Below are 26039 nucleotides of genomic sequence, written 5' to 3'. Positions count from 1 at the left end.
TCAAAATCAACTGCCAAACCTACTGTCTGACTGTCAGCACTATAGTTGTTTAGTAATAAAAGTAATCATCAAAATACAAATTGCCTAATAATTGTGCACAAAGTGTAGTACTGTTTTATGAATGATTATATATTTTTAATTGGGGGATAACCAAACATTTGTGGCCCCAATTGTGGCTCAATTGTGTATATAAATGAAAATCTAAATGCTTGTCTTTGCAGGGATCACCTGGTGAGAAGGGAAGTCGGGTAAGAATCTTTAACTTTCAAATGATCTTAATCTATTACTAATGCATTTCTTAATGAGGTGGAATGATTGTGGGTTGAAATGGCCTGACAACTCCAGTACACAATGAGTACTTTCACTTGCATACACTTACTCTAAGACCACGGCCAGTATTTGGTCAGTATTTTACATCAGTATTTTATAAGCTAAAACCAGGAGTGGGTGATAAATCTATAAGTGGTGATGCGTTTCTATTCTATTTTTCCTCTGATTGTTCCACTCCTGATTTTGGCTACAAATACTGATGTAAAATACTGACCTAATACTGATCATGTGAACGTGCCCTAAATAATAAATACAGAAAAGGTTTTGTAGACTTGTATCATATGTAATATTTATAAAGAAGTACAAATTAGAAGTCAATCCGCTTCTTTTGAGCATGCTACACTGTGTTATTCCTTGTTGTGAAACTGTGTGTTGAGTAGTAAATCTTTTTTGTCCTCATTTTTATATTTTGCATGTTTATTAAAAAGACAAATATGCCCGTTATCTTCCAGCTTGTTTCATATGCCAGCATACAGAGCGCATTTTATTATCATTCCACCTTAAATAACATGAAGGAAAGCTGTCATCAAGATTTTTATATCACGAAATAAGTTAAAGGGACACTGTCACCTGAATTTGGAGGGAACAATCTTTAGCCATGGAGGTGGGGTTTTTGGGTTTTTGATTCACCCTTTCCTTACCCGCTGGCTGCATGCTGGCTGCAATATTGAATTGAAGTTCATTCTCTGTCCTCCATAGTACATGCCTGCGCAAGGCAAGATTGCAAATGAAAGGCATGTACTACGGAGGACAGAGAATGAACTTCAATCCAATATTGCAGCCAGCATGCAGCCAGCGGGTAAGGAAAGGGTGAATCAAAAACCCAAAAACCCCGCCTCCATGGCTGAAGATTGTTCCCTCCAAATTCAAGTGACAGTGTCCCTTTAAGATAGTAGTAACAATACTTAGAAAATGTTTTTTTTTTTGTATAAAATGTCTAAGGACACAGCTAGCAGTCACTCTAGGGTTGTGATACACAATGCCCCTCTGCCACATAACAAGACATTATTGGTAGTCAGGTGGTCCGGTTAACAGTTTCCACACTCATTTCTCTGGGTCTTGAAACCTCCACTAGTTTCTGAAATGAAGGGACATAAGTACTCAGTCTTTTCAGCTATGATCCGGTCTGCTTGGTGTTTTTTGGAGAGGTGGGGTGAGAGGTGCACAGACTCATAAACTCTGCTCGGAGAGCTTTGTAGATCACAGATCACATCCAAAGGGGCACATAATTAAAGGGGTTTTCCACTTTTGGGAAAGTTGACGTTAAATGTTTTAAAATGCCTACAATTAAAAACACAACAGGTTCTCATCCTCTCCGTATCAGTGACAACTTTCCGCTCATGTTCAGTTCTCAGTGTTTTGGCTGTAGCGGTGACATCTCACCATCGCTGTAATCAATGAGTGAACTCATACTGACTAGATCAGCACAGCTGCTGAGCTCAGTGATTAGTTGCAGTGGTCGGCAGTGATGTGTGCTGTTGATACGGCGATACTGTTGCATCCAATACAGTGAGACTGGAGCAGCCGTCGCTGGACCCAGGGAGTGTGAGTTTGTTATTTTAGGTATTTTCCAGCATTTCGGGTCTACTTTTCTGAAAGTGGAAAAAAAAAAAACCTTGAACTCCTCTGCTCCCTCACTAAAGCAATCAGTGAGGGTTTTAAGAACCAGATTTCTGCTGATCAAAACTTCTGTCACGTCAACTACACATTAACAGGAATCTAAACTTTAGCAACCACTTTTTACTAGCAGGGATCTAGTCCTGATGGATATAGTCTATCTTGTTCCATACTATTTCTCTTAAAAGAAAATCCCATCAGAAATATAACAGAGATGACATGTAGAGTGGTCTCTGCCATGGACATCCTTCTATGACCCAGAGAAAAGAGGTGGTAAGGCCGGTTTCACACGTCCAAATAATTCCAGTACCGGAAAAAATCAGTACCAGAATTATCCGTGTCCGTGTGCCCCTACATTTCTGTGGCACATCAGTGTGGCACACGTGCGGCACACGTGTGCCGCCCGTGTGCCCACTGGGTACCACATGCACCGTGCTGGGTACCACACGTACCAGCATCTGGTGCTGAAGCCGCGATTCATATCTTCCCTGCAGCAGCATTTGCTGCAGAGAGGATATGGATAATAGTGTTTAAAATAAAGATCTATGTGGCCCCCGCCCTCCCACCCCCTGTGCGCCCCCCCGCTGTTCTGAAAATACTCACCCGGCTCCCTTGTTGGCTGTCGATGCTTCCTGTCCTGGCCACATCTTCTCCTGTATGCGGTCACGTGGGGCCGCCGATTACAGTAATGAATATGCGGCTCCACCCCTATGGGAGGTGGAGCCGCATATTCATTACTGTAAATGAGCGGCCCCACGTGACCGCATACAGGAGAAGATGAGGCCAGAACAGGAAGCAGTGACAGCCAACGAGGGAGCCGGGTGAGTATTTTCAGAACAGCGGGGGGGCGCACAGAGGGTGGGGGGGCGCACAAGGGGTGGGGGGGCGCACAGGGGGTGGGAGGGCGGGAGGGCACATAGATCTTTATTTTAAACACTATTATTCATATCTTCTCTGCAGCAAATGCTGCTGCAGGGAAGATATGAATCGCGGCTTCAGCACCACGTGGGGGGGACAGCGCTTAATGTAGCGCTGTCTCCTGCACGGCACACGGACTGCACACGGACAACGTCCGTGTGCGGTATGTGTTTCACACGGACCCATTGACTTTAATGGGTCCGTGTAATACGTGCGCTCCCACGAACACTGACAAGTCTCCGTGGTTGGCACACGGAGACACGGTCCGCAAAAAATCAATGACACCTGAACAGATGCATTGATTTCACTGTGTCTATGTGTGTCAGTGTCTCCGGTACGTGAGGAAACTGTCACCTCACATACTGGAGCCACTGACGTGTGAAACCGGCCTAACAAAAAGTGTTCAGATGTGGCTTTATTCTGTTATTACAACTGTGTCAAAGGTTTCTTGCCTCCAATAATCTCCAGATGACAAAAAAATCCTAATGGCAGCTTTTCTACTAAGTATACTTAACTTTTTTTATTTTATTTGTCGTGTTCTAAGTTATCTACTGAACAAAAATAAAACTTTTGTTGCACTTTTCATTTGGTTTCCTGTTACAATACCTAACAAATAAAAAGCATTGGTTTCCTGTTAAAATACACAACAACAAAAAAAGAAAGTGTCTATTATTGATTCAGTGTTCGGTGACATTAATACTGTAAGGTCAGATAAGGAACCTGTTGTGTAATGAGACCATTTCTACATTTTGTAACGCTGTGGTCTACAGCGGACACGTAGTGGGGTTACTGGAAACACCAAATGAAATGTGCCCACTTCGCCCTTGTGCAATGCTCACTTGCTACAGTTCCTTTTCTTCACTTTTATTGTGTGTGTATTTTCTTTGCTTTCCACAGGTTCACCTTTGTCCCCTTTATCCTTTTCCTTAACTTGTGCCTATTTACCTGGGTCTTTCCTCCAACCTCCTCTGTAGCCTGCTCCACTTTTCTCCTGGATTATCCTTTCTTTGTTGATTTGCCCTCTTCCTTGGTTTTAATTCCCCTGCTTTTCACATCCTATATTCATTCTGCAAATCACACCTTACTATGCCTCAATGTAATTGCCTAATCATGTCCTAAATGATCTAATCTATATTAAACAGACATGTAAGCTTCCTCCACAGTATAATAAATACAAAAAATAGACATAATAAACTGTACCATGCCTCCTAACATTGCTTTATACATGAAATATGTCATCAGTATTTCCACATTACCACTAGAATCGTCATTTGTTGTCTGATTCAGGCTGTGTATATACATCACACATCACATATCTGAAATGAGCAGCATTTTGGCTTCACTGCACCCAATGAAATGGTGAAAACTCAATTTACATTACAATTCTGAATGTGTCATGGTACAATATAAGGCGGCAATCCATGCTCCTTGTGACATCGTGCATTGGGACCTTAGATTTGCCCAAGAGTCAGATACGGTAGATAGATTTGGTATGGTAACTCATCGCACAGGACCATCGGCACTCTGTTCACAGACATGTGCACTCCCTCAGACTTGTGCACGGCCGTATAGAATAACATTGGTCCGAATATGCTCCGATGTTTGACAGCTTGCACTCAGACCGAAAATACGGTCGTCTGTACGAGCCCCAATGCATCATGTGTTTCCCTAAGACTTTATGAGAAAAAAAATCGCTGTGCCAGAATATAAAAAAATAGGCATAATATAAAGCATAGCTGATATAGGTCACTGCTTCACTTTGTTTGTGCGCCAAATCAAAATATCACTTTAAAGGGAATCTGTTACCAGGTTTTTGTGATTTACTCTGAAAGCAGCATCGTGTAGAGGCCCTGATACCAGTTATGTATCATTTAATACACTTAGCTTCAATAAAATCAGTGTTTTATCAGCAGGAGATTATCACTAGAGGACTAGTTGCCTCATGCCATGTAGTCCAATAAACCCGCCCCTACTACTGATTAGTAGCTTTCTGCCTATGAACAGTGTGTACAGCAAGCGGCCAATCAGCGGTGTGAGTGAGGTTATACACAGCTCAGCATTCTGATCTGCAACAGAGAAAACAGTGATTTTATCAAAATGACAAGAAGCAGAACTGTGAGTAATACATTGCTGGAATCAAGGTCTCTGCCCCTACATCATACCGATTTCAGATAATATAGTAAAAACATGTCAAAAGATTCCTTTTAAAACCCTAAACACACACACTATCATGTGCATTAATGATAGGTTAGTTACAGTGTACAGTTCTGTATGTTCATTATGTGCCACAGTACATGAATCAGACTATAAGTGATCTCTTTTGCTCTTACTAAAGATCTGTACAGTTAACTACCAAATTAAAAGAAAAACATCAAGTCATAAAAAGAGACTTAGCAGCACTGAGTATAATGACACTAGGTCATGTCTCTACCATATAAACAATTTTGGTTGGAGGGATGTGATACCGATTATTAGTGGCAATAGTGGCTTCAATTAAAGTTTGTCACTAGTGATGAGCGAATATACTCGTTACTCGAAGTTTCTCGAGCATGCTCGGGGGTCCTCCGAGTATTTTTTAGTGCTCGGAGATTTAGTTTTTCTTGCCATAGCTGAGTGATTTACATCTGTTAGCCAGCATAAGTACATGTGGGGGTTGCCTGGTTGCTAGGGAATCCCCACATGTACTTATACTGGCTAAGAGATGTAAATCATTCAGCAAGAAAAACGAAATCTCCGAGCACTAAAAAATACTCGGAGGACACCCGAGCGTGCTCAAGATATCTCGAGTAACGAGTATATTCGCTCATCACTATTCGTCACCAAACATTAGAAACATTTTTGGTTTACATTTAAATCATATAAAAACAATGATCCTTAAAGGGAACATGACATGAGATTCATTACGCGCAAACTTTATTGTGGGAGAAAGGTTGAACTTGATGGACCTTGGTCTTTTTTCAACCTATGTAACTATGCAACAGTCAGCATATACCAGGTGTGTATGTTCAAAAGTCATTATCTCAGTAAATTAGAATAATTTACAAAAACACCTGCAAAGGCTTCCTAAGTATTTAAAAAGGTCCCTTAGCCTGTTTCAGTAGACTCCACAGTCATGGGGAAGACTGCTGACATGACAGATTCCCAGAAGGCAGTCATTGACACACTCCACAAGGAGGGTAAGCAACAAAAGGTCACTGCTAAAGAAGCTGGCTGTTCACAGAGTGCTGTATCCAAGCGTATTAAAGGAAAATTGAGTGGAAGGAAAAAGTGTTTTAGAAGAAGGTGCACAAGCAACCGGGATAACTTCAGCCTTGAAAGGATTGTTAAGAAAAGGCCATTCAAAAATTTGGGGGAGATTCACAAGGAGTGGACTGCTGCTGTAGTCATTGCTTCAAGAGCCACAACACACAGACGTATCCAGAACATGGGCTACAAGTGTCGCATTCCTTGTGTCAAGCCACTCATGACCAATAGACAACGCCAGAAGTGTCTTACCTGGGCCAAGGAGAAAAAGAACTGAACTGTTGCTCAGTGGTCCATGGTGTTGTTTTCAGATGAAATTTAGCATTTTGTTTGGAAATCAAGGTCCCAGAGTCGGGAGGAAGAGTGTAGAGGCCACAATCCAAGCTCGTTGAGGTCTAGTGTGAAGTTTCCACAATCAGTGATAGTTTGGGAGCCATGTCATCTGCTGGTGTAGGTCCACTGTGTTTTATCAAGACCAAAGTCAGCGCATCCGTCTACCAGGAAATTTTAGAGCACTTGATGCTTCCCTCCGCCGACAAGCTTTTGGGAGAAGGAAATTTAATTCTCCAGCAGGACTTGGCACCTGTCCACACTGCTAAAAGTACCAATACCTGGTTTAAAAACAACAGTATCACAGTGCCTGATTGGCCAGCAAACTCGCCTGACCTAAAATCTATGAGATATTGTCAAGTGGACGATGAGAGACACCAGACGCAACAATGCAGACGAGCTGGAGGCTGCTATCAAAGCAACCTGGGCTTCCATGACATTTCAGCAGTGCCAGAGGCTGATCGCCTCCATTCCACATTGCATTGATGCAATAATTGGTGCAAAAGGAGCCCCAACCAAGTATTGAGTGCATTTACTGAACATACATTTCAGTAGGCCAACAGTTCGGATTTTACAATAATTTTTCAAGCTGGTGTTATAAAGTATTCTAATTTACTGAGATAATGACTTTTTGGGTTTTCATTGGCTGTAAGCCATAATGATTAACATTAACATAAATAAACACTTGAAATAGATCACTCTGTTTGTAATGACTATATAATATGAGTTTCACTTTTTGTATTGAGGAACTGAAATAAATTAACTTTTTGATCATATTCTAATTTAGTGAGAAGCACTTGTAGTTATCCTACCCCCAAGCCTACATTGCTGATTTACAGGTTTTTACCATTAAGTTTATAGAGAAAACTGTTAATCAGCTCATTAGCAGAATTTTATATAACTTATATGTGAACATACCCCCCCTCCCTCAAAAAAAAACAAACATTGGGAGCCTCTGCTTCACAGAATGCCACGTTAATGGGTTTTCCGATTAAAATTATTTTAGGTTTTTGTGCTTAATTGAATAAATTATGGAACTTATATACTTCACATCTGAAAAGTGTCTCAACTTTCAGCAGTTTCTCATTGGTATGTACCTGACACAAGCTAGCCTTTCCAGTGTTTGCACATGACCATGTACAGGACAGACCATTTCATTAAGCCAGCCTCTTCTCTATGTCTTGTGCCACCAAAGAACTTGGACAAACTGGAAGAGGACCTGTGGGGTCCAGGGACTGGAGCTTGTATTTGATGATCAGGGCACATTTCAGCTGTGAAGTTTATTAGTAAATTGCATAGCTTACACATTATATTTTTTTTTTTCAATGAACAACAACTTTAATATCACTAATACAAAGAAAAAATGGAGTTCTATACGGAAAATGCTTAAGAATCAATATTTATTAAAGAACCATTAAAAAGTCAAAAGAAAAAGCAACGCGAAACGCGCGTCAGGGGGCTTTCCGGAGTCATTAAGCACTACTCACCTCACCATGGGTAAGAAATCTGACTCTTGATATGCACTATATACTGGTCTCCTTGCTAATTTTATGCATGAAGGACACTTGTCCATATGAGAGCCAGTGAATACACTTTATTACTATGTGCTACTATAGATGGTCATATATACCATGGTGTTATACATATTTTTTGGGTGCTTATGACTTGGATGTTTTTGCACTAGGGTCTTCCCTTCCTTTGTATTTTTTAATGTGTCTGTAACGTTCCATTACAGATTATTTTCAGTTATTTTGCTAGTTAACTGTACAAAGTTTCTTATGGTGTATTTTAACATATGTGATGACGTAATGAGAACAACTTGACCCGATCCATACTGACCGGGTCACAGTCAGATCGTATATTAATATGATGCATTAGAAGATATATAATTTCCACCTCACCTCATTTCAATGATGATAAATTACATATTCACGTAGATATAAAAAGCATACACAAAACACAATTTAGATCTCAATATTTTTCTTACAATATATTATATTTTAGTTTATATGTATTATACAAAGTTCTATAAAACAACTTTGAAGTGGATGATCCTACAAATCATGACATCTCTTGTTGAACTTAATTATTATTTGCAGGGGGAAAGGGGGAAGAAAGGCTCTAGGGGGCCTAAAGGGGATAAGGGAGACCAAGGAGCGCCTGGATTAGATGCACCCTGTCCATTGGTATGTTTGATTTTTACAATGTATTTTATTAGAATTTGAGGATGCGAAGAACACAGGATGGATTGTAAATGAATGTATTTGCTTGGTTAAATGTATGACTTTTCATGTCCTGTTAACAATATTACTCCTTCCAGGTGTCATGAAGATCATTGCCTCAACTACTTAAAGCTTCTTCCCTTCCTCAATAGTACTGTCACAACAGGTGACAACATATCCATAAGTGGCAAAGCTGCTGGACACAACAAATGGATTTAATATTTGTCCAGTTGTCAGTCTATTCAATATTTTTTGAGGTATTTTCCAGCATTCACATGAGGGTGAATGTCCTGCGATGAACTTCTACATCATTTAGAAGAAGTTTGTACTAAACAGAAGGTCCTATACATTATAATCAAAGGCTGAACATCTTTTCTTCCTAGAGGGAAAACTCAAATTTATTTCAGTGTATTAAATCCAAGTTTAATGTCCTACAGCTTTGCCTTCATACAAGCTGCTGCTATCAGATTGGAAGTCTATGACATCTTATGGAATAATAAAAATAGTTTCTATGAACAGGGACACCGAGGTTTTAAAGGAGAAATTGGTGATCCGGGGGTGCCAGGGCTGGATGGGCTGGATGCCCCGTGCCCATTGGTATGGCTTTAACAACCCTTTTTCCTGCATGTTGTCTACTGTCCTTTTTTAATGCCCTTTTGCATGGATACATGTATTGCCTCCTTGACCTAATCCAGCAACATTGTCCTGATTCTCATAATTATGATTTCTGAATAATAATATTAACTAGTAAAGTCTTCTATATAGTGAAACACGAGGCACATTTGTAAATGACTTACTAGAATCATTTAACATGCCAAGGTCATTAATTTTTTCACCCTCGAAATGTGAGTTCTCTGTTTGCTCTGTAAGCTACAGGTCCTTACAACCACAGTCAGAAACCTGCTGCATGTAGATTAGCTGTACATGAAAGCATGCCAAAACTACAATCTTGTTTCTGACAACACTTCATGTTCTGGAGCTATTGGCTGAAGTTGCACCTCACAGACTTCCTGTTCTGCAGCTATTGGCCGACGTTACATCTCACAGACTTCCTGTTCTGCAGCTGTTGGCTGAAGTTGCACCTCACAGACTTCCTGTTCTGCAGCTATTGGCCGACGTTACATCTCACAGACTTCCTGTTCTGCAGCTGTTGGCTGAAGTTGCAACTCACAGACTTCCTGTTTTGCAGCTATTGGCCGACGTTACATCTCACAGACTTCCTGTTCTGCAGCTATTGGCCGACGTTACATCTCACAGACTTCCTGTTCTGCAGCTGTTGGCTGAAGTTGCACCTCACAGACTTCATGTTTTGCAGCTATTGGCCGACATTGCACCTCACAGACTTCCTGTTCTGCAGCTATTGGCTGACATTGCACCTCACAGACTTCCTGTTCTGCAGCTATTGGCTGACATTGCACCTCACAGACTTCCTGTTCCGCAGGTATTGACCGACGTTGCACCTCACAGACTTCCTGTTCTTTCCACCCCAGCATTCACACTGCAGATTTCATTTACTAGTGAGAACTCTCTTTGTATTTTACATAATTTTCTCTGCATGGAAGTAGTGTGCTGGACAGTAAGTCTGTGAGGATCCACTCTAATCAATAGCTGATGTGTTGTGAATTCTGTTGTCGGGCTCCCTCCTGTGGTCATGAATGGTACTTCAGCTGGTTCTGTCCATGGACTTCCTCTGGTGGCTGTGGGTGTTTCTGAGTTTCCTTCCACAGGTGACGAGGCTAAGTTGTTAGTGGGCTGCTCTATTTAACTGCACTTAGATCTTTGCCCCATGCCAGCTGTCAATGTTGTACTATTGGTCTAGTTCGCTCCTGGATTGTTCTGGTTACCTGTTATTTCCAGCAGAAGCTAAGTTCCTCTTTGCTATTTTCTTGTTTGCTATTTTTTCTGTCCAGCTTGCTATTGTGAATATTGCCTTGCTTGCTGGAAGCTCTGGGACGCAGAGGGGCGCCTCCGCACCGTGAGTCGGTGCGGAAGGTTTTTTTTCCCTGCACTCTCTGCGTGGCTTTTTGTAGGTTTTTGTGCTGACCGCAAAGTTGCCTTTCCTATCCTCTGTCTGTTCAGTAAGTCGGGCCTCTCTTTGCTACATCTATTTCATCTCTGTGTTTGTGATTTCATCTTACTCACAGTCAATATATGTGGGGGCTGCCTTTTCCTTTGGGGAATTTCTCTGAGGCAAGGTAGGCTTTATTTTCCTATCTTTAGGGCTAGCTAGTTTCTTAGGCTGTGTCGAGTTGCATAGGGAGCGTTAGGAGCAATCCACGGCTATTTCTAGTGTGTGTGATAGGATTAGGGATGGCGGTCAGCAGAGTTTCCACTTCCCAGAGCTTGTCCTGTATTTTTGTAGCTATCAGGTCTTTCCGGGTGCTCTTGACCATCAGGTCCATTCTTGTCCTAACCACCAGGTCATAACAGTACAGCTGGCCACAAAGTATTAATGCATCTCAATAGAGGGATAAGAGAAGTTCTGAGACCATTTTTTTTTCTTTGCAGTGTGTTTTGTCTCTCTTTTCCCCTTTACCTCTGTGTGGTTCAGGACACAGGTGTAAACATGGACATTCAAGGTCTGTCCTCTTGGATGGATAATCTCACTACATGGGTTCAAAACATTCAAGATTTTGTGGTTCAGAATCCGATGTCAGAGCCTAGGATTCCAATTCCTGATTTGTTTTTTGGTGATAGATCTAAGTTCTTGAATTTCAAAAATAATTGTAAATTGTTTCTTGCCTTGAAACCTCGCTCCTCAGGTAACCCTGTTCAACAAGTAAAGATTATTATTTCTTTGTTACGTGGTGACCCTCAAGACTGGGCATTTTCCCTTGCACCAGGAGATCCGGCATTGCGTGATGTTGATGCGTTTTTCCTGGCGCTTGGATTGCTTTATGACGAACCTAATTCAGTGGATCAGGCAGAGAAAATCTTGCTGGCTCTGTGTCAGGGTCAGGATGAAGCGGAGATATATTGTCAGAAGTTTAGAAAGTGGTCTGTGCTCACTCAGTAGAATGAATGTGCCCTGGCAGCAATCTTCAGAAAGGGTCTCTCTGAAGCCCTTAAGGATGTCATGGTGGGATTTTCCATGCCTGCTGGTCTGAATGAGTCTATGTCTTTGGCCATTCAGATCGATCGACGCTTGCGTGAGCGTAAAGCTGTGCACCATTTGGCGGTACTATCTGTGCATGGGCCTGAGCCTATGCAATGTGATAGGACTTTGACCAGAGCTGAACGGCAAGAACACAGACGTCGGAATGGGCTATGTTTTTACTGTGGTGATTCCACTCATGCTATCTCCGATTGTCCTAAGCGCACTAAGCGGTTCGCTAGGTCTGCCATCATTGGTACGGTACAGTCTAAATTTCTATTGTCCGTTACTCTGATTTGCTCTTTGTCATCCTATTCTGTTATGGCATTTGTGGATTCAGGCGCTGCCCTGAATTTGATGGACTTGGAGTATGCTAGGCGCTGTGGTTTTTTCTTGGAGCCCTTGTAGTATCCTATTCCATTGAGAGGAATTGATGCTACGCCTTTGGCCAAGAATAAGCCTCAGTACTGGACCCAATTGACCATGTGCATGGCTCCTGCACATCAGGAGGATATTCGCTTTTTGGTGTTGCATAATCTGCATGATGTGGTCGTTTTGGGGTTGCCTTGGCTGCAGATTCATAATCCAGTATTGGACTAGAAATCTATGTCTGTGTCCAGCTGGGGTTGCCAGGGGGTACATGGTGATGTTCCATTTTTGTCAATTTCGTCTTCCACTCCTTCTGAAGTTCCAGAGTTTTTGTCGGATTATCGGGATGTATTTGATGAGCCCAAAGCCAGTGCCCTACCTCCTCATAGGGATTGCGATTGTGCAATTAATTTGATTCCTGGTAGTAAGTTTCCTAAGGGCCGATTGTTCAATTTATCTGTGCCAGAGCATGCCGCTATGCGGAGTTATATAAAGGAATCCTTGGAGAAAGGCCATATTCGCCCGTCGTCATCACCGTTAGGAGCAGGGTTCTTTTTTGTGGCCAAGAAGGATGGTTCTTTGAGACCTTGTATTGATTACCGCCTTCTTAATAAAATTACAGTCAAATTTCAGTATCCTTTGCCGTTGCTGTCTGATTTGTTTGCTCGTATTAAAGGGGCTAGTTGGTTCACCAAGATAGATCTTCGAGGGGCGTATAATCTTGTGCGTATTAAACAGGGCGATGAATGGAAAACAGCATTTAATACGCCCGAGGGCCATTTTGAGTACCTGGTTATGCCATTCGGGCTTTCCAATGCTCCATCAGTATTTCAGTCCTTTATGCATGAGATCTTCCGAGAGTACCTGGATAAATTCCTGATTGTGTATTTGGATGATATTTTGGTCTTTTCGGATGATTGGGAGTCTCATGTGAAGCAGGTCTGAATGGTGTTCCAGGTCCTTCGTGCAAATTCCTTGTTTGTGAAGGGGTCAAAGTGTCTCTTTGGAGTTCAGAAGGTTTCATTTTTGGGGTTCATTTTTTCCCCTTCTACTATCGAGATGGACCCTGTTAAAGTCCAGGCCATTTACGATTGGACTCAGCCGACATCTGTGAAGAGCCTGCAAAAGTTCCTGGGCTTTGCTAATTTTTATTGGCGCTTCATCGCTAATTTTTCTAGTGTTGCTAAACCGTTGACTGATTTGACCAAGAAGGGTGCTGATGTGGTCAATTGATCTTCTGCAGCTGTAGAGGCTTTTCAGGAGTTGAAGCGTCGTTTTTCTTCTGCCCCTGTGTTGTGCCAGCCAGATGTTTCTCTCCCGTTTCAGGTTGAGGTTGATGCTTCTGAGATTGGAGCAGGGGCTGTTTTGTCGCAAAGAAGTTCTGATGGCTCGGCGATGAAGCCATGTGCTTTCTTTTCTAGAAAGTTTTCGCCTGCTGAGCGCAATTATGATGTTGGTAATCGAGAGTTGTTGGCCATGAAGTGGGCATTCGAGGAGTGGCGTCATTGGCTTGAAGGAGCCAAGCATCGCGTGGTGGTCTTGACAGATCACAAGAATTTGACTTATCTTGAGTCTGCCAAACGGTTGAATCCGAGACAGGCTCGATGGTCGTTATTTTTCTCCCGTTTTGATTTTGTGGTTTCGTGCCTTCCGGGCTCTAAGAATGTGAAGGTTGATGCCCTGTCAAGGAGTTTTGTGCCTGACTCTCCGGGTGTTCCTGAGCCGGTGGGTATTCTCAAAGAGGGGATAATTTTGTCTGCCATCTCCCCTGATTTGCGGCGGGTGCTGCAAAAAATTTCAGGCTGATAGACCTGACCGTTGCCCAGCGGAGAAACTGTTTGTCCCTGATAGATGGACTAGTAGAGTTATCTCTGAGATTCATTGTTCAGTGTTGGCTGGGCATCCTGGAATCTTTGGTACCAGAGATTTGGTGGCTAGATCCTTTTGGTGGCCGTCTTTGTCACGGGATGTGCGTTCTTTTGTGTAGTCCTGTGGGACTTGTGCTCGGGCTAAGCCCTGCTGTTCTCGTGCCAGTGGGTTGCTTTTGCCCTTGCCTGTCCCAAAGAGGCCCTGGACGCATATTTCTATGGATTTTATTTCGGATCTCCCCGTCTCTCAAAAGATGTCGGTCATTTGGGTGGTTTGTGATCGCTTTTCTAAGATGGTCCATTTGGTACCCTTGTCGAAATTGCCTTCCTCCTCTGATTTAGTGCCATTATTTTTCCAGCATGTGGTTCGTTTACATGGTATCCCGGAGAACATCGTTTCGGACAGAGGTTCCCAGTTTGTTTCGAGGTTTTGGCGATCTTTTTGTGCTAGGATGGGCATTGATTTGTCTTTTTCTTCGGCTTTCCATCCTCAGACAAATGGTCAAACCGAATGAACTAATCAGACTTTGGAAACATATCTGAGATGCTTTGTTTCTGCTGATCAGGATGATTGGGTGTCCTTTTTGCCGTTGGCTGAGTTCGCCCTTAATAATCGGGCCAGCTCGGCCACTTTGGTTTTGCCGTTTTTCTGCAATTCTGGTTTCCATCCTCGTTTCTCTTCAGGGCAGGTTGAGTCTTCGGACTGTCCTGGTGTAGATACTGTGGTGGATAGGTTGCAGCAGATTTGGACTCATGTGGTGGACAATTTGACATTGTCCCAGGAGAAGGCTCAATGTTTCGCTAACTGCCGGCGTTGTGTGGGTCCCCGACTTTGTGTTGGGGATTTGGTTTGGTTGTCGTCTCGTTATGTTCCTATGAAGGTTTCCTCTCCTAAGTTTAAGCCTCGTTTCATTGGTCCATATAAGATTTCTGAGGTTATCAATCCTGTGTCATTTCGTTTGGCCCTTCCAGCTTCTTTTGCCATCCATAATGTGTTCCATAGGTCGTTATTGCGGAGATACGTGGCGCCTGTGGTTCCATCCGTTGATCCTCCTGCCCCGGTGTTGGTTGAGGGGGAGTTGGAGTATGTGGTGGAGAAGATTTTGGATTCTCGTATTTCGAGACGGAAATTCCAGTACCTGGTCAAGTGGAAGGGTTATGGTCAGGAAGATAATTCCTGGGTTTTTGCCTCTGATGTTCATGCTGCCGATCTGGTTCGTGCCTTTCATTTGGCTCATCCTGGTCGGCCTGGGGGCTCTGGTGAGGGTTCGGTGACCCCTCCTCAAGGAGGGGTACTGTTGTGAATTCTGTTGTCGGGCTCCCTCCTGTGGTCATGAATGGTACTTCGGCTGGTTCTGTCCATGGACTTCCTCTGGTGGCTGTGGGTGTTTCTGAGTTTCCTTCCACAGGTGACGAGGCTAAGTCGTTAGTGGGCTGCTCTATTTAACTCCACTTAGATCTTTGCCCCATGCCAGCTGTCAATGTTGTACTATTGGTCTAGTTCGCTCCTGGATCGTTCTGGTTACCTGTTATTTCCAGCAGAAGCTAAGTTCCTCTTTGCTATTTTCTTGTTTGCTATTTTTTCTGTCCAGCTTGCTATTGTGAATATTGCCTTGCTTGCTGGAAACTTTGGGACGCAGAGGGGCGCCTCCGCACCGTGAGTCGGTGCGGAAGGTTTTTTTTCCCTGCACTCTCTGCGTGGCTTTTTGTAGGTTTTTGTGCTGACCGCAAAGTTGCCTTTCCTATCCTCTGTCTGTTCAGTAAGTCGGGCCTCTCTTTGCTATATCTATTTCATCTCTGTGTTTGTGATTTCATCTTACTCACAGTCAATATATGTGGGGGCTGCCTTTTCCTTTGGGGAATTTCTCTGAGGCAAGGTAGGCTTTATTTTCCTATCTTTAGGGCTAGCTAGTTTCTTAGGCTGTGTCGAGTTGCATAGGGAGCGTTAGGAGCAATCCACGGCTATTTCTAGTGTGTGTGATAGGATTAGGGAGTGCGGTCAGCAGAGTTTCCACTTCCCAGAGCTTGTCCTGTATTTTTGTAGCTATCAGGTCTTTCCGGGTGCTCTTGACCATCAGGTCCATTCTTGTCCTAACCACCAGGTCATAACACTGATGATCAGGAAGTGAAGTAGAGATTTAGGCAACTTGCCCTGTACATTTCATTCACATTGAGGTGTTTTATTTTTGCCTGTGATGCTAGTGTTCTGGACACCTTTAAATCGTGCAATCTAGTAACCAGAGATAAAAAAATTGAGGAACTTAGTGTATTAAAGGGGTTGCCCAGCTTTAGAGTACAAGTCTGCAGTGACTCTTTGTGAGTGGAGACTTGTGAATTCCCACGACTGTGAGGATTCACCGATGCCAGCACTGGGAGTAGGCTGGTGGTCTGTGACAGCAAGTATGTAATTTGCATACATGCGGTCATGCGCCAACTAGATGTGTCCATCCTGGCTCGATATAATAGTGAGGCTGGAAACAGTCTAGTCGGAATGTGGCCAGAACTATGCAAATCTCATACTTGTAGTCACATGACCGGCTGCTTCCAAAATGGAGAATCATCACAACACACAGTTCGCTCTCTGAGGATTCACAAGTCTGCACTTACAAAGAGTGACTGCAGTCTTGTACGCTGTGGCTGGACAACCCATTTAAATGAACCTAGTAGCTAATTTTACAAGTTGTGAAAGTTGCTTAAAGTTTCACTTTCAGCTATTAATTTACAATATAACTAAACCACTTCACTGTATGTAATTATTACTAATTTCTCTTTTACGTTTCCTGGCAATTTTTCACTATTAAAAAATTTGCTCTTTCATCTGAAGTTGAATATGGAGGCCCAATATTTTATGCACAATCATCCAATTTCCCTCAAAATTGTGGTTGATTAAGTGCAGCAAACTGAATTGTTAAATATCCACAGAGTATTAAAAACTGGAATAGTTTATTAAGATTCTTAACTATGCACATACATGTAAAATGTGAAAGGGCTCAATGCAAAAGAGCAGTGCATTTCATTTTTGCCCGGCCTGTTAATGAGACTACGTCGTCTGCTCCAAGACATTAAAAAAAATATCAGATACTATAAATAGTACATATATACAGTGGGGCAAAAAAGTATTTAGTCAGTCAGCAATAGTGCAAGTTCCACCACTTAAAAAGATGAGAGGCGTCTGTAATTTACATCGTAGGTAGACCTCAACTATGGGAGACAAACTGAGAAAAAAAAATCCAGAAAATCACATTGTCTGTTTTTTTAACATTTTATTTGCATATTATGGTGGAAAATAAGTATTTGGTCAGAAACAAAATTTCATCTCAATACTTTGTAATATATCCTTTGTTGGCAATGACAGAGGTCAAACGTTTTCTGTAAGTCTTCACAAGGTTGCCACACAGTGTTGTTGGTATGTTGGCCCATTCCTCCGTGCAGATCTCCTCTAGAGCAGTGATGTTTTGGGCTTTTCGCTTGGCAACACGGACTTTCAACTCCCTCCAAAGGTTTTCTATAGGGTTGAGATCTGGAGACTGGCTAGGCCACTCCAGGACCTTGAAATGCTTCTTACGAAGCCACTACTTCGTTGCCCTGGTGGTGTGCTTTGGATCATTGTCATGTTGAAAGACCCAGCCACGTTTCATCTTCAATGCCCTTGCTGATGGAAGGAGGTTTGCACTCAAAATCTCACGATACATGGCCCCATTCATTCTTTCATGTACCCAGATCAGTCGTCCTGGCCCCTTTGCAGAGAAACAGCCCCAAAGCATGATGTTTCCACCACCATGCTTTACAGTAGGTATGGTGTTTGATGGATGCAACTCAGTATTCTTTTTCCTCCAAACACGACAAGTTGTGTTTCTACCAAACAGTTCCAGTTTGGTTTCATCAGACCATAGGACATTCTCCCAAAACTCCTCTGGATCATCCAAATGCTCTCTAGCAAACTTCAGACGGGCCCGGACATGTACTGGCTTAAGCAGTGGGACACGTCTGGCACTGCAGGATCTGAGTCCATGGTGGCGTAGTGTGTTACTTATGGTAGGCCTTGTTACATTGGTCCCAGCTCTCTGCAGTTCATTCACTAGGTCCCCCCACGTGGTTCTGGGATTTTTGCTCACCGTTCTTGTGATCATTCTGACCCCACGGGGTGGGATTTTGCGTGGAGCCCCAGATCGAAGGAGATTATCAGTGGTCTTGTATGTCTTCCATTTTCTAATTATTGCTCCCACTGTTGATTTCTTCACTCCAAGCTGGTTGGCTATTGCAGATTCAGTCTTCCCAGCCTGGTGCAGGGCTACAATTTTGTTTCTGGTGTCCTTTGACAGCTCTTTGGTCTTCACCATAGTGGAGTTTGGAGTCAGACTGTTTGAGGGTGTGCACAGGTGTCTTTTTATACTGATAACAAGTTTAAACAGGTGCCATTACTACAGGTAATGAGTGGAGGAAAGAGGAGACTCTTAAAGAAGAAGTTACAGGTCTGTGAGAGCCAGAAATCTTGATTGTTTGTTTCTGACCAAATACTTATTTTCCACCATAATATGCAAATAAAATGATAAAAAAACAGACAATGTGATTTTCTGTATTTTTTTTTCTCAGTTTGTCTCCCATAGTTGAGGTCTACCTACGATGTAAATTACAGACGCCTCTCATCTTTTTAAGTGGTGGAACTTGCACTATTGCTGACTGACTAAATACTTTTTTGCCCCACTGTATGTTTTCCCACTTTTGTTTTCCTAATAAGCACTTACTAGATTCTTTCTTCTGACAAACTTAACAATATCAACTTTCCTTTTCCCCTGATACTACTATGACATAACCAAAATCTAGAAAGGAAATAATGCTTTGTACTTAATGGTCACTATTGTTTAGCAAGTGTCATTTCTGGCATACAAACTATAGATTAGAATACAGATACTGTCCCTCATGTCCACTTTTAACATTTCTTTCACCTAGACGGGATCTGTCAGTAGGATCAACCCTCCTAAAATGTCTACATGGTCGTAGATTAATCTGGCACAAAGAGATTTTCAGCTCATTTACATATAAGAAAAAAGTGGATATCTCGGAAACCACTCATGAGATCGCAGATATCAAGTTATCATTACATTCAACTTTCTATGACCTACATGCCCATATAGATGGCCTAAGAGGTGTGATCCTACTGACACATCGCCTTTAATTTAAATATATATATATATAAATATATATATGTGTATATATATATATATATTTATACGGTATATATATATATATATATATATATATATATATATATACCGTATATATTTATACGGTATATATATATATATATATATATATACATATATATATATTTATATGTATACATATATATATATATATATTTAAATTAAAGGCGATGTGTCAGTAGGATCACACCTCTTAGGCCATCTATATGGGCATGTAGGTCATATAAATATATATACTGTATATATATATGTATACATTTAATTTAACCTTGGAGCACATGAATGATAAATTGTCCAGAGATGGAATCTGTTATAGGCATCTGTCATAGCTATTGAGTACAATAATTTATAAGTTAAACATATTATGTTTTCCTAAAATGGGATCCTATTGGTGACAGATGGCTGTTATCAGACATTTATGAGGGGTTTTTGCTTTCCATGTCGGGATATCTTGGGTTAAATGACAAGTTAATGAAGGACACATCTGTAAGAAAGGGTATGTCTTGGACCTACATTTTGACATATTTTATGATCGTCTTGTATATGAAGAGTCATTAAGATGTCTGCACAAATTGGTCCGAGATTGAACCACAATGCACGGAACGACTGTGGTTCTCCAGACCCAAGCGTGACAGCCTCATAGAAATCCATGAAGCCTTCATGCTCCGACTGAGAGACCCAAATCCAATCAGTTCTTGGACTGATTTGCATTGACACCTGCATGAGCCCTGACACTCAGCACCTTCACTGATCAGCTGAAGTTTCTTCCTGAATGTACTGCTGTAAAGTTATAGGGTGGAACTCAGCTTAGTACTTGCTTAGTGGTAGCGGTAAATATTGCGCTTTCTCCCATTCCCTTGAATGCATCAGGAGTAATGCTAATCATGGGGACATACTAGACATAGACTACTGTAATCTTAAAAGGAACCCAACAGGAAAAGAAAATGCATTTACCTGCAGCCATATTTGTAATTTGCAGGTAAATACTGTATGAAAAAAATATGGCAGCCTAATTAGAAGTGCAGCTGCAGGGAGAAAATGGAAATCAGCATGTGAGTCAAGGAGCAGGGGGAGTGATTAGCGTGTGCTCACTGAGTACCGATTGCTGACTGATCACAGCACTGGTGCTGCCCAGTAACAGGAAGCAAGCGACTGTAGGGAGAATATAACTGTATTTTATCACCACACTCCTAATTAGAGAGCCACATTTGTTTAAATCAGTATTTACATGCAGATCCCTACTATAACTGCAGGTAAATATCATTTTTGTTGCAATTTTTAAAGGGAACCTGTCACCAGAAAAAATGCATTTAACATGCAGATATGGGATTGATCTGCAGATTAATAGCGTTATAAACCTGCCTGGTGCCCACACTTAGCCAAACACTGCAGGGAGAAAATTAACTTTATTCCCCCCCACAGTGTTCGGGTTTCAGCCACGGAGGTGGCACCCGCGCGGGTTCAGTCACCAGTCTGCGTACGTAGAGCGGCGGCTGTAAACACGCCCCCAGCCCGGACTGACACTCAATCTGCATTAGGGCTGGCTGTAAGTCAGGGCCGGGGACGCGGTTACTGCCGCTTCTGTATTCTCACAACGGTGACTGAATTAGTGCTGGCGCTGCCCCATCACCAAAACTGGAACACTGCTGGGGACAATAAAGTTCATTTTCTCCATGCGGTTTCCGGCAAATTGCAGGAACCAAGGAGGTTATTAGCACTATTAACGTGCAAATTAACCCCATATCTACAGGTTAACAGCTTTTTGTTTTGGTGACAGGTTCCCTTTAAAGAAGCCTCCAGCATTTTCTACTTTATAGGTTTCTATTGCAGCACTCAAATTAGATGTTGCTAACAAAAAAAGTCCCAAAAATTACCTCTTGTACCTTTTCTCACTGCCCAAATTCCTGACCAATTGTGTTGATGGGTCTTTCATGGGTCCTATGGAGAGGAAGTTTTTTTATTTGCGACCTTAGTTGCTGTCACAAGGCTAAGTGGGCTACATTTAGCAAACAAATTGTGACTTTGTAAGTGTATTTGAACATATCTAATAGTGATGAGTGAATATACTCGTTACTCGAGATTTCCTGAGCACGCTCGGGTGTCCTCCGAGTATTTTTCAGTGCTCGGAAATTTAGTTTTTATTGCCGCAGCTGAATGATTTACATCTGTTAGCCAGCATAAGTACATGTGGGGATTCCCTAGCAACCAGGCAACCCCCACATGTACTTATGCTGGCTAACAGATGTAAATGATTCATCTGCGGCGAAGACAACAATTTCCGAGCACTAAAAAATACTCGGAGGTCACCCAAGCGTGCTTGGGAAATCTCGAGTAACGCGAGTATATTCGCTCATATCTAACTATACAGTTTTACCATCTGCTGTAATGAAAAAATGATGTGGTATTAACCTGATGCATTCGTTCTAGGCAGTCCCTTTTGAAAAGAATTGGATTTAATCTGCAGTACCAGTTAGCAGCCACTAAACAGTACAGACGGTTACCCACCAATCTTATACTGATAAACCATTTTGAGGATTGGACATCATTGTAAAATTAGAGGGCAACCACTTTAAGTTTGCCATTGTCCTCAAATAAAAGTATCCAAATTACAGGCTCCACTTCTGATGAAATGATGATTGATTAATTTTCTATCCAGAAAGTAGAAAAAAGACTAAATTAGATTTTATATAACAAAAATATCAAATTCTCAAAGGTGTTTTCCAGCATTGATAGCACTACTTTATTATAGCAGTGAGGGTTTTCTACAGTCACATGAATTTAATCTTACATGGTTATGTACTGTAGATGTCGGCATCACTTATGGTTTTGTGTTTGTTAAACATTCATCCTAGAAAGGACACTGATTTGTATTCTCTATTTAGTTATTTTGCTACCAAATTTAAAAAGGACATACAGTATGTATGTGATCTAGAATCAATGAACCAACCAACCAGTTGAAGGTGACCCCTACTTCTATACATTTGTTCATTTCATTACATTTTCTTTTGTAAGAGGTGAAACTACTAGGGAACTGTCTGCATGATTCTAGTTCTACAACTGTAGGAGGAAAGATGAAAATGCTAACTATTGCAAGGAGCTTTTCGCATGAGCAATATCAACTTTAGTACAAAAATGAAAACCGGCACATTCTGCTTTTTGTGCATCATAAACTAACAGGAATGTAATGAAATATCACAAATTATGCACATTAAAGGTGTTGTCCACTACATAAGCATCTAGGACCTATCCTTAGCATAGGACATCAATTTCTGATGCCGATCAGCTGTTTTCGGTGTTGGCGGCCGCCGGCCAGAAGTACTCACTTGTGGAGCTGGCCATCTTCCTATAGTGGCTGTGGCAGTGTACTGCATATTCAGGATACTGCATACTCCTATTCAAATCAATAGGAGGTGGATGTGTAGAACCCTGTGGGGGACACAAGAAGACTGGCAGCTCCACAAGTGAGTACTTCCGGCCAGCGGATGCTGCCGCCAACACTGATAACAGCTGATCATCAGGGGTAAACGGGTGTCGGACCTCGACCGATCAGACATCGATAATCTTTCCTAAGAATAGGTCATCAATGCTAAAGTAGTGGACAACCTCTTTAAGTAATATGAAAACATGTCTAGTCATTGGAAATAGACACTTTAGACAAGAACATCTTTAGGATGGGCATTATGTGGCATCCAGGTGTCTTTTAAATGTGTGTAGTATGGAGTTCTCCAACCACTGGTCCTCGGTCCTATAAATTTGATAATCTTATACTATGAGTTTAACATTTTTCAGAAATAATTTTTCAATGTTCTTCTGCCTCCAGAAAAGTGGCACTTTAACGAGGTTCTGCCAGAACTCCCAAATTGTCTGCTTTAGAAAACATGTGCATTCTGCATAACATACCGTATTTTTTGGACTATAAGACGCAGTGGACCATAAGACGCACCTAGGTTTTAGAGGAGGAAATTAGGAAAAAAACTTAAGATCTTACTTAAGATCACCTATCCTGTTAAATATGGTCCTCTCATCCCTATCCTGGTATGTATGGCCCTCATCCCCATCCTGGTATGCATGGCCCCATCCTTATTCTGGTATGCATGGCCCCATCTTTATCCTGGTATGCATGGCCTTATCCTTATTCTGATATGATTGGCCCCATCCCACACCTGGTATGCATGGTCCAATTCTTATTCTGATATGATTGATTGAACCCATCCCATTCCTGATATGATTGATTGAACCCATCCAGTTCCGGGTATGATTGATTGGCCCCATCCCATTCCTGGTATGATTGATTGTTCCCATCCAGTTCCTGGTATGATTGATTGGCCCCATCCCGGTCCTGGTATGATTGATTGTTCCCATCCAGTTCCTGGTATGATTGATTGGCCCCATCCCGTTCCTGGTATGATTTATTGTTCCCATCCAGTTCCGGGTATGATTGATTGGCCCCATCCCATTCCTGGTATGATTGATTGGCCCCATCCCGTTCCTGGTATGATTGATTGTTCCCATCCAGTTCCTGGTATGATTGATTGGCCCCATCCAGTTCCTGGTATGATTGATTGGCCCCATCCCGCTCCTGGTATGATTGATTGCCCCATCCAGTTCCTGGTATGATTGATTGGCCCCATCCATGGCAGGGACATCATACGCTGCTCAAAAGCAGAGCACAGCTGCCAGAATACTCACCGGGTGTTCATCAGAGATCGCAGTGAGTATCCATTCCTCTTCAGTAGCGCGCACTGTCAGCCACCTGCTTCCTGCTGGGGCCGAAGGTCACATGTGCCGATACTTAAGAGAAATGAATATGCAGAATATTCATTTCTCTTAAGTATCGGCACACGTGACCGCCGGCAGCAGCAAGAAGCAGGCGGCTGACAGTGCATGCTACTGAAGAGGTGAGTATTCCGGCAGCTGTGCTCGGCTTGTGAGCAGCGCATGATTTCCCTGCCATGCACTGCTTGCAAGCATTAAGCAGCTGCTGGCACCGAAGCAGGACGCTGCGACTGCGATGGAGCGGAGGAAGTTAAGAGTAAAGGTTTGTTTTTTTAATCTTTTCTAATGGGGCCATGGATACCAGAACTGGAATGGGGCTAATCATACCAGCAAGAGGATGGGGCCAATAGGCATGGAATGCAGTGCATATTCATTTCTCTTTAGCAGCGGGTACAGGAGTTAGCCAGAGCCGTCGGTTCCTGCCTCTGTGACCTGCTGCTCCTCCGATATCGCTCCCCCACCTCCCCACCACAGCCAGAGCCATTATATCCTGACTATAAGATGCCCCCCCATCTTCCTCCACATTTTGGGAGGAAAAAAGTGCATCTTATAGTCCGAAAAATACGATAATTCCGATTCTTTTATAACTCTGCCATGGGTTATTCACCTGTTATTCCTCATAGATAAATAATATATATATATATATATATATATATATATATATATATATATATATATATATATATATATATATATATATATATATTAATGAACAATAATGGACAGAAAATGGGGAGTACTCTGCACAGTGTGACGCTTTTCGCATTGATTATACACCTAGTTGTAAATTTATTCATAAATTTCTAGGAGGAATAGGAGAGGAATAGCACAATGTAAAGTTGAAAGAAAAGATTCCCCAGAATCATTCTTTTCATGAAAAATACAGTTCTTTACTAAAACAGACATTGCAGGAAACATCACAGGTCAGCGTTGCACCCATTTATTGCTTTATTAGACACCTAATAAATGAGCATAAGCTAGATGGAAAAGTGTATGGCTTATCAGAAAGGGATTATGTCTTAAAGGGAACCTGTCACCTGAATTTGGCGGGACTGGTTTTGGGTCATATGGGCGGAGTTTTTGGGTGTTTGATTCACCCTTTCCTTACCCGCTGGCTGCATGCTGGCTGCAATATTGGATTGAAGTTCATTCTCTGTCCTCCATAGGACACGCCTGCACAAGGCAAGATTGCTTTGCGCAGGCGTGTACTATGGAGGACAGAGAATGAACTTCAATCCAATATTGCAGCCAGCATGCAGCCAGCGGGTAAGGAAAGGGTGAATCAAACACCCGAAAACTCCGCCCATATGACCCAAAACCAGTCCCGCCAAATTCAGGTGACAGAGTCCCTTTAAAGTGTGACACAGTGCAAAATGGATGGAATAAAGTAAAGCATAAACCTCAACAATATGTTACGATATGTGGATTGTACTTTACTGCATGCTTTTACTTACCTCAGAGTCATTTCCGTACCCAATAATAAGAAATGGTTTGTATCCATAGGGAGATGATGGTCTACCAGTTCAAGGCTGCTGGAATAAGGTAACATTAGTAAAGCAATGTTTGTAATGTATCTGATCAAATTAAGGTGTATGTTCTCCTTTAAACACAGTTTTACGGCTGAGTCATAATGTCAATAAAATAATAAACTTCGTAATTTATTGTATCAACATGTGGGGTTCCGGAGTAACATCATGTATTTGCAACCATTGTTGATAGCGTTTGGAAAGTGCCCATTATAATCCTCCATTATAGGGGGGGCAGTGTATCAAAGTGATATGATGTGCCTTGTGTGCCTTATGGTCTTTATATATATATATATATATATATATATATATATATATATATATAGTATATTTTTCAGACTATAAGACGCACCGAACCATGAGACGCACCCCAAATTTTGAGGTGGAAAATAGCAGAAAAAACATTTTTATAACACGGGGGTCCGTCTTATTATCTGAATTTAAGTTATCTTACCTGAGGGCCGGCATTGGTAGAGTGGGGTCACAGGAGGCATGGTCCCTTCCTCAGGAAGCCGGCGGCAGAAGTGGGGCAATGCTGCAGT

At 42.1% G+C, this 26039-nt stretch overlaps 1 protein-coding gene across 7 annotated transcripts in view; it reads left to right on the top strand.

Moving 5' to 3' along the window:
- The window catches only part of COL13A1 (collagen type XIII alpha 1 chain), a 428454-nt gene that overhangs the window by 388762 nt on the left and 13653 nt on the right, over window positions 1-26039 (top strand). For 5 of the 7 annotated variants that reach the window (XM_069753227.1, XM_069753224.1, XM_069753226.1 and 2 more), the window contains 3 exons: window positions 222-248; window positions 8538-8624; window positions 25475-25513. In XM_069753227.1, the coding sequence (XP_069609328.1) occupies window positions 222-248; window positions 8538-8624; window positions 25475-25513 (153 nt within the window). Of the gene's footprint in view, window positions 1-221; window positions 249-8537; window positions 8625-9179; window positions 9258-25474; window positions 25514-26039 lie in introns of all 7 variants that reach the window. The other 2 variants (XM_069753230.1, XM_069753223.1) reach the window with 1 other exon arrangement.

The sequence above is a fragment of the Ranitomeya imitator genome, chromosome 2 (genome assembly GCF_032444005.1).
Source record: "Ranitomeya imitator isolate aRanImi1 chromosome 2, aRanImi1.pri, whole genome shotgun sequence".
Taxonomy (NCBI): domain Eukaryota; kingdom Metazoa; phylum Chordata; class Amphibia; order Anura; family Dendrobatidae; genus Ranitomeya; species Ranitomeya imitator.
This window is presented reverse-complemented; position numbering and strand designations above follow the sequence as displayed.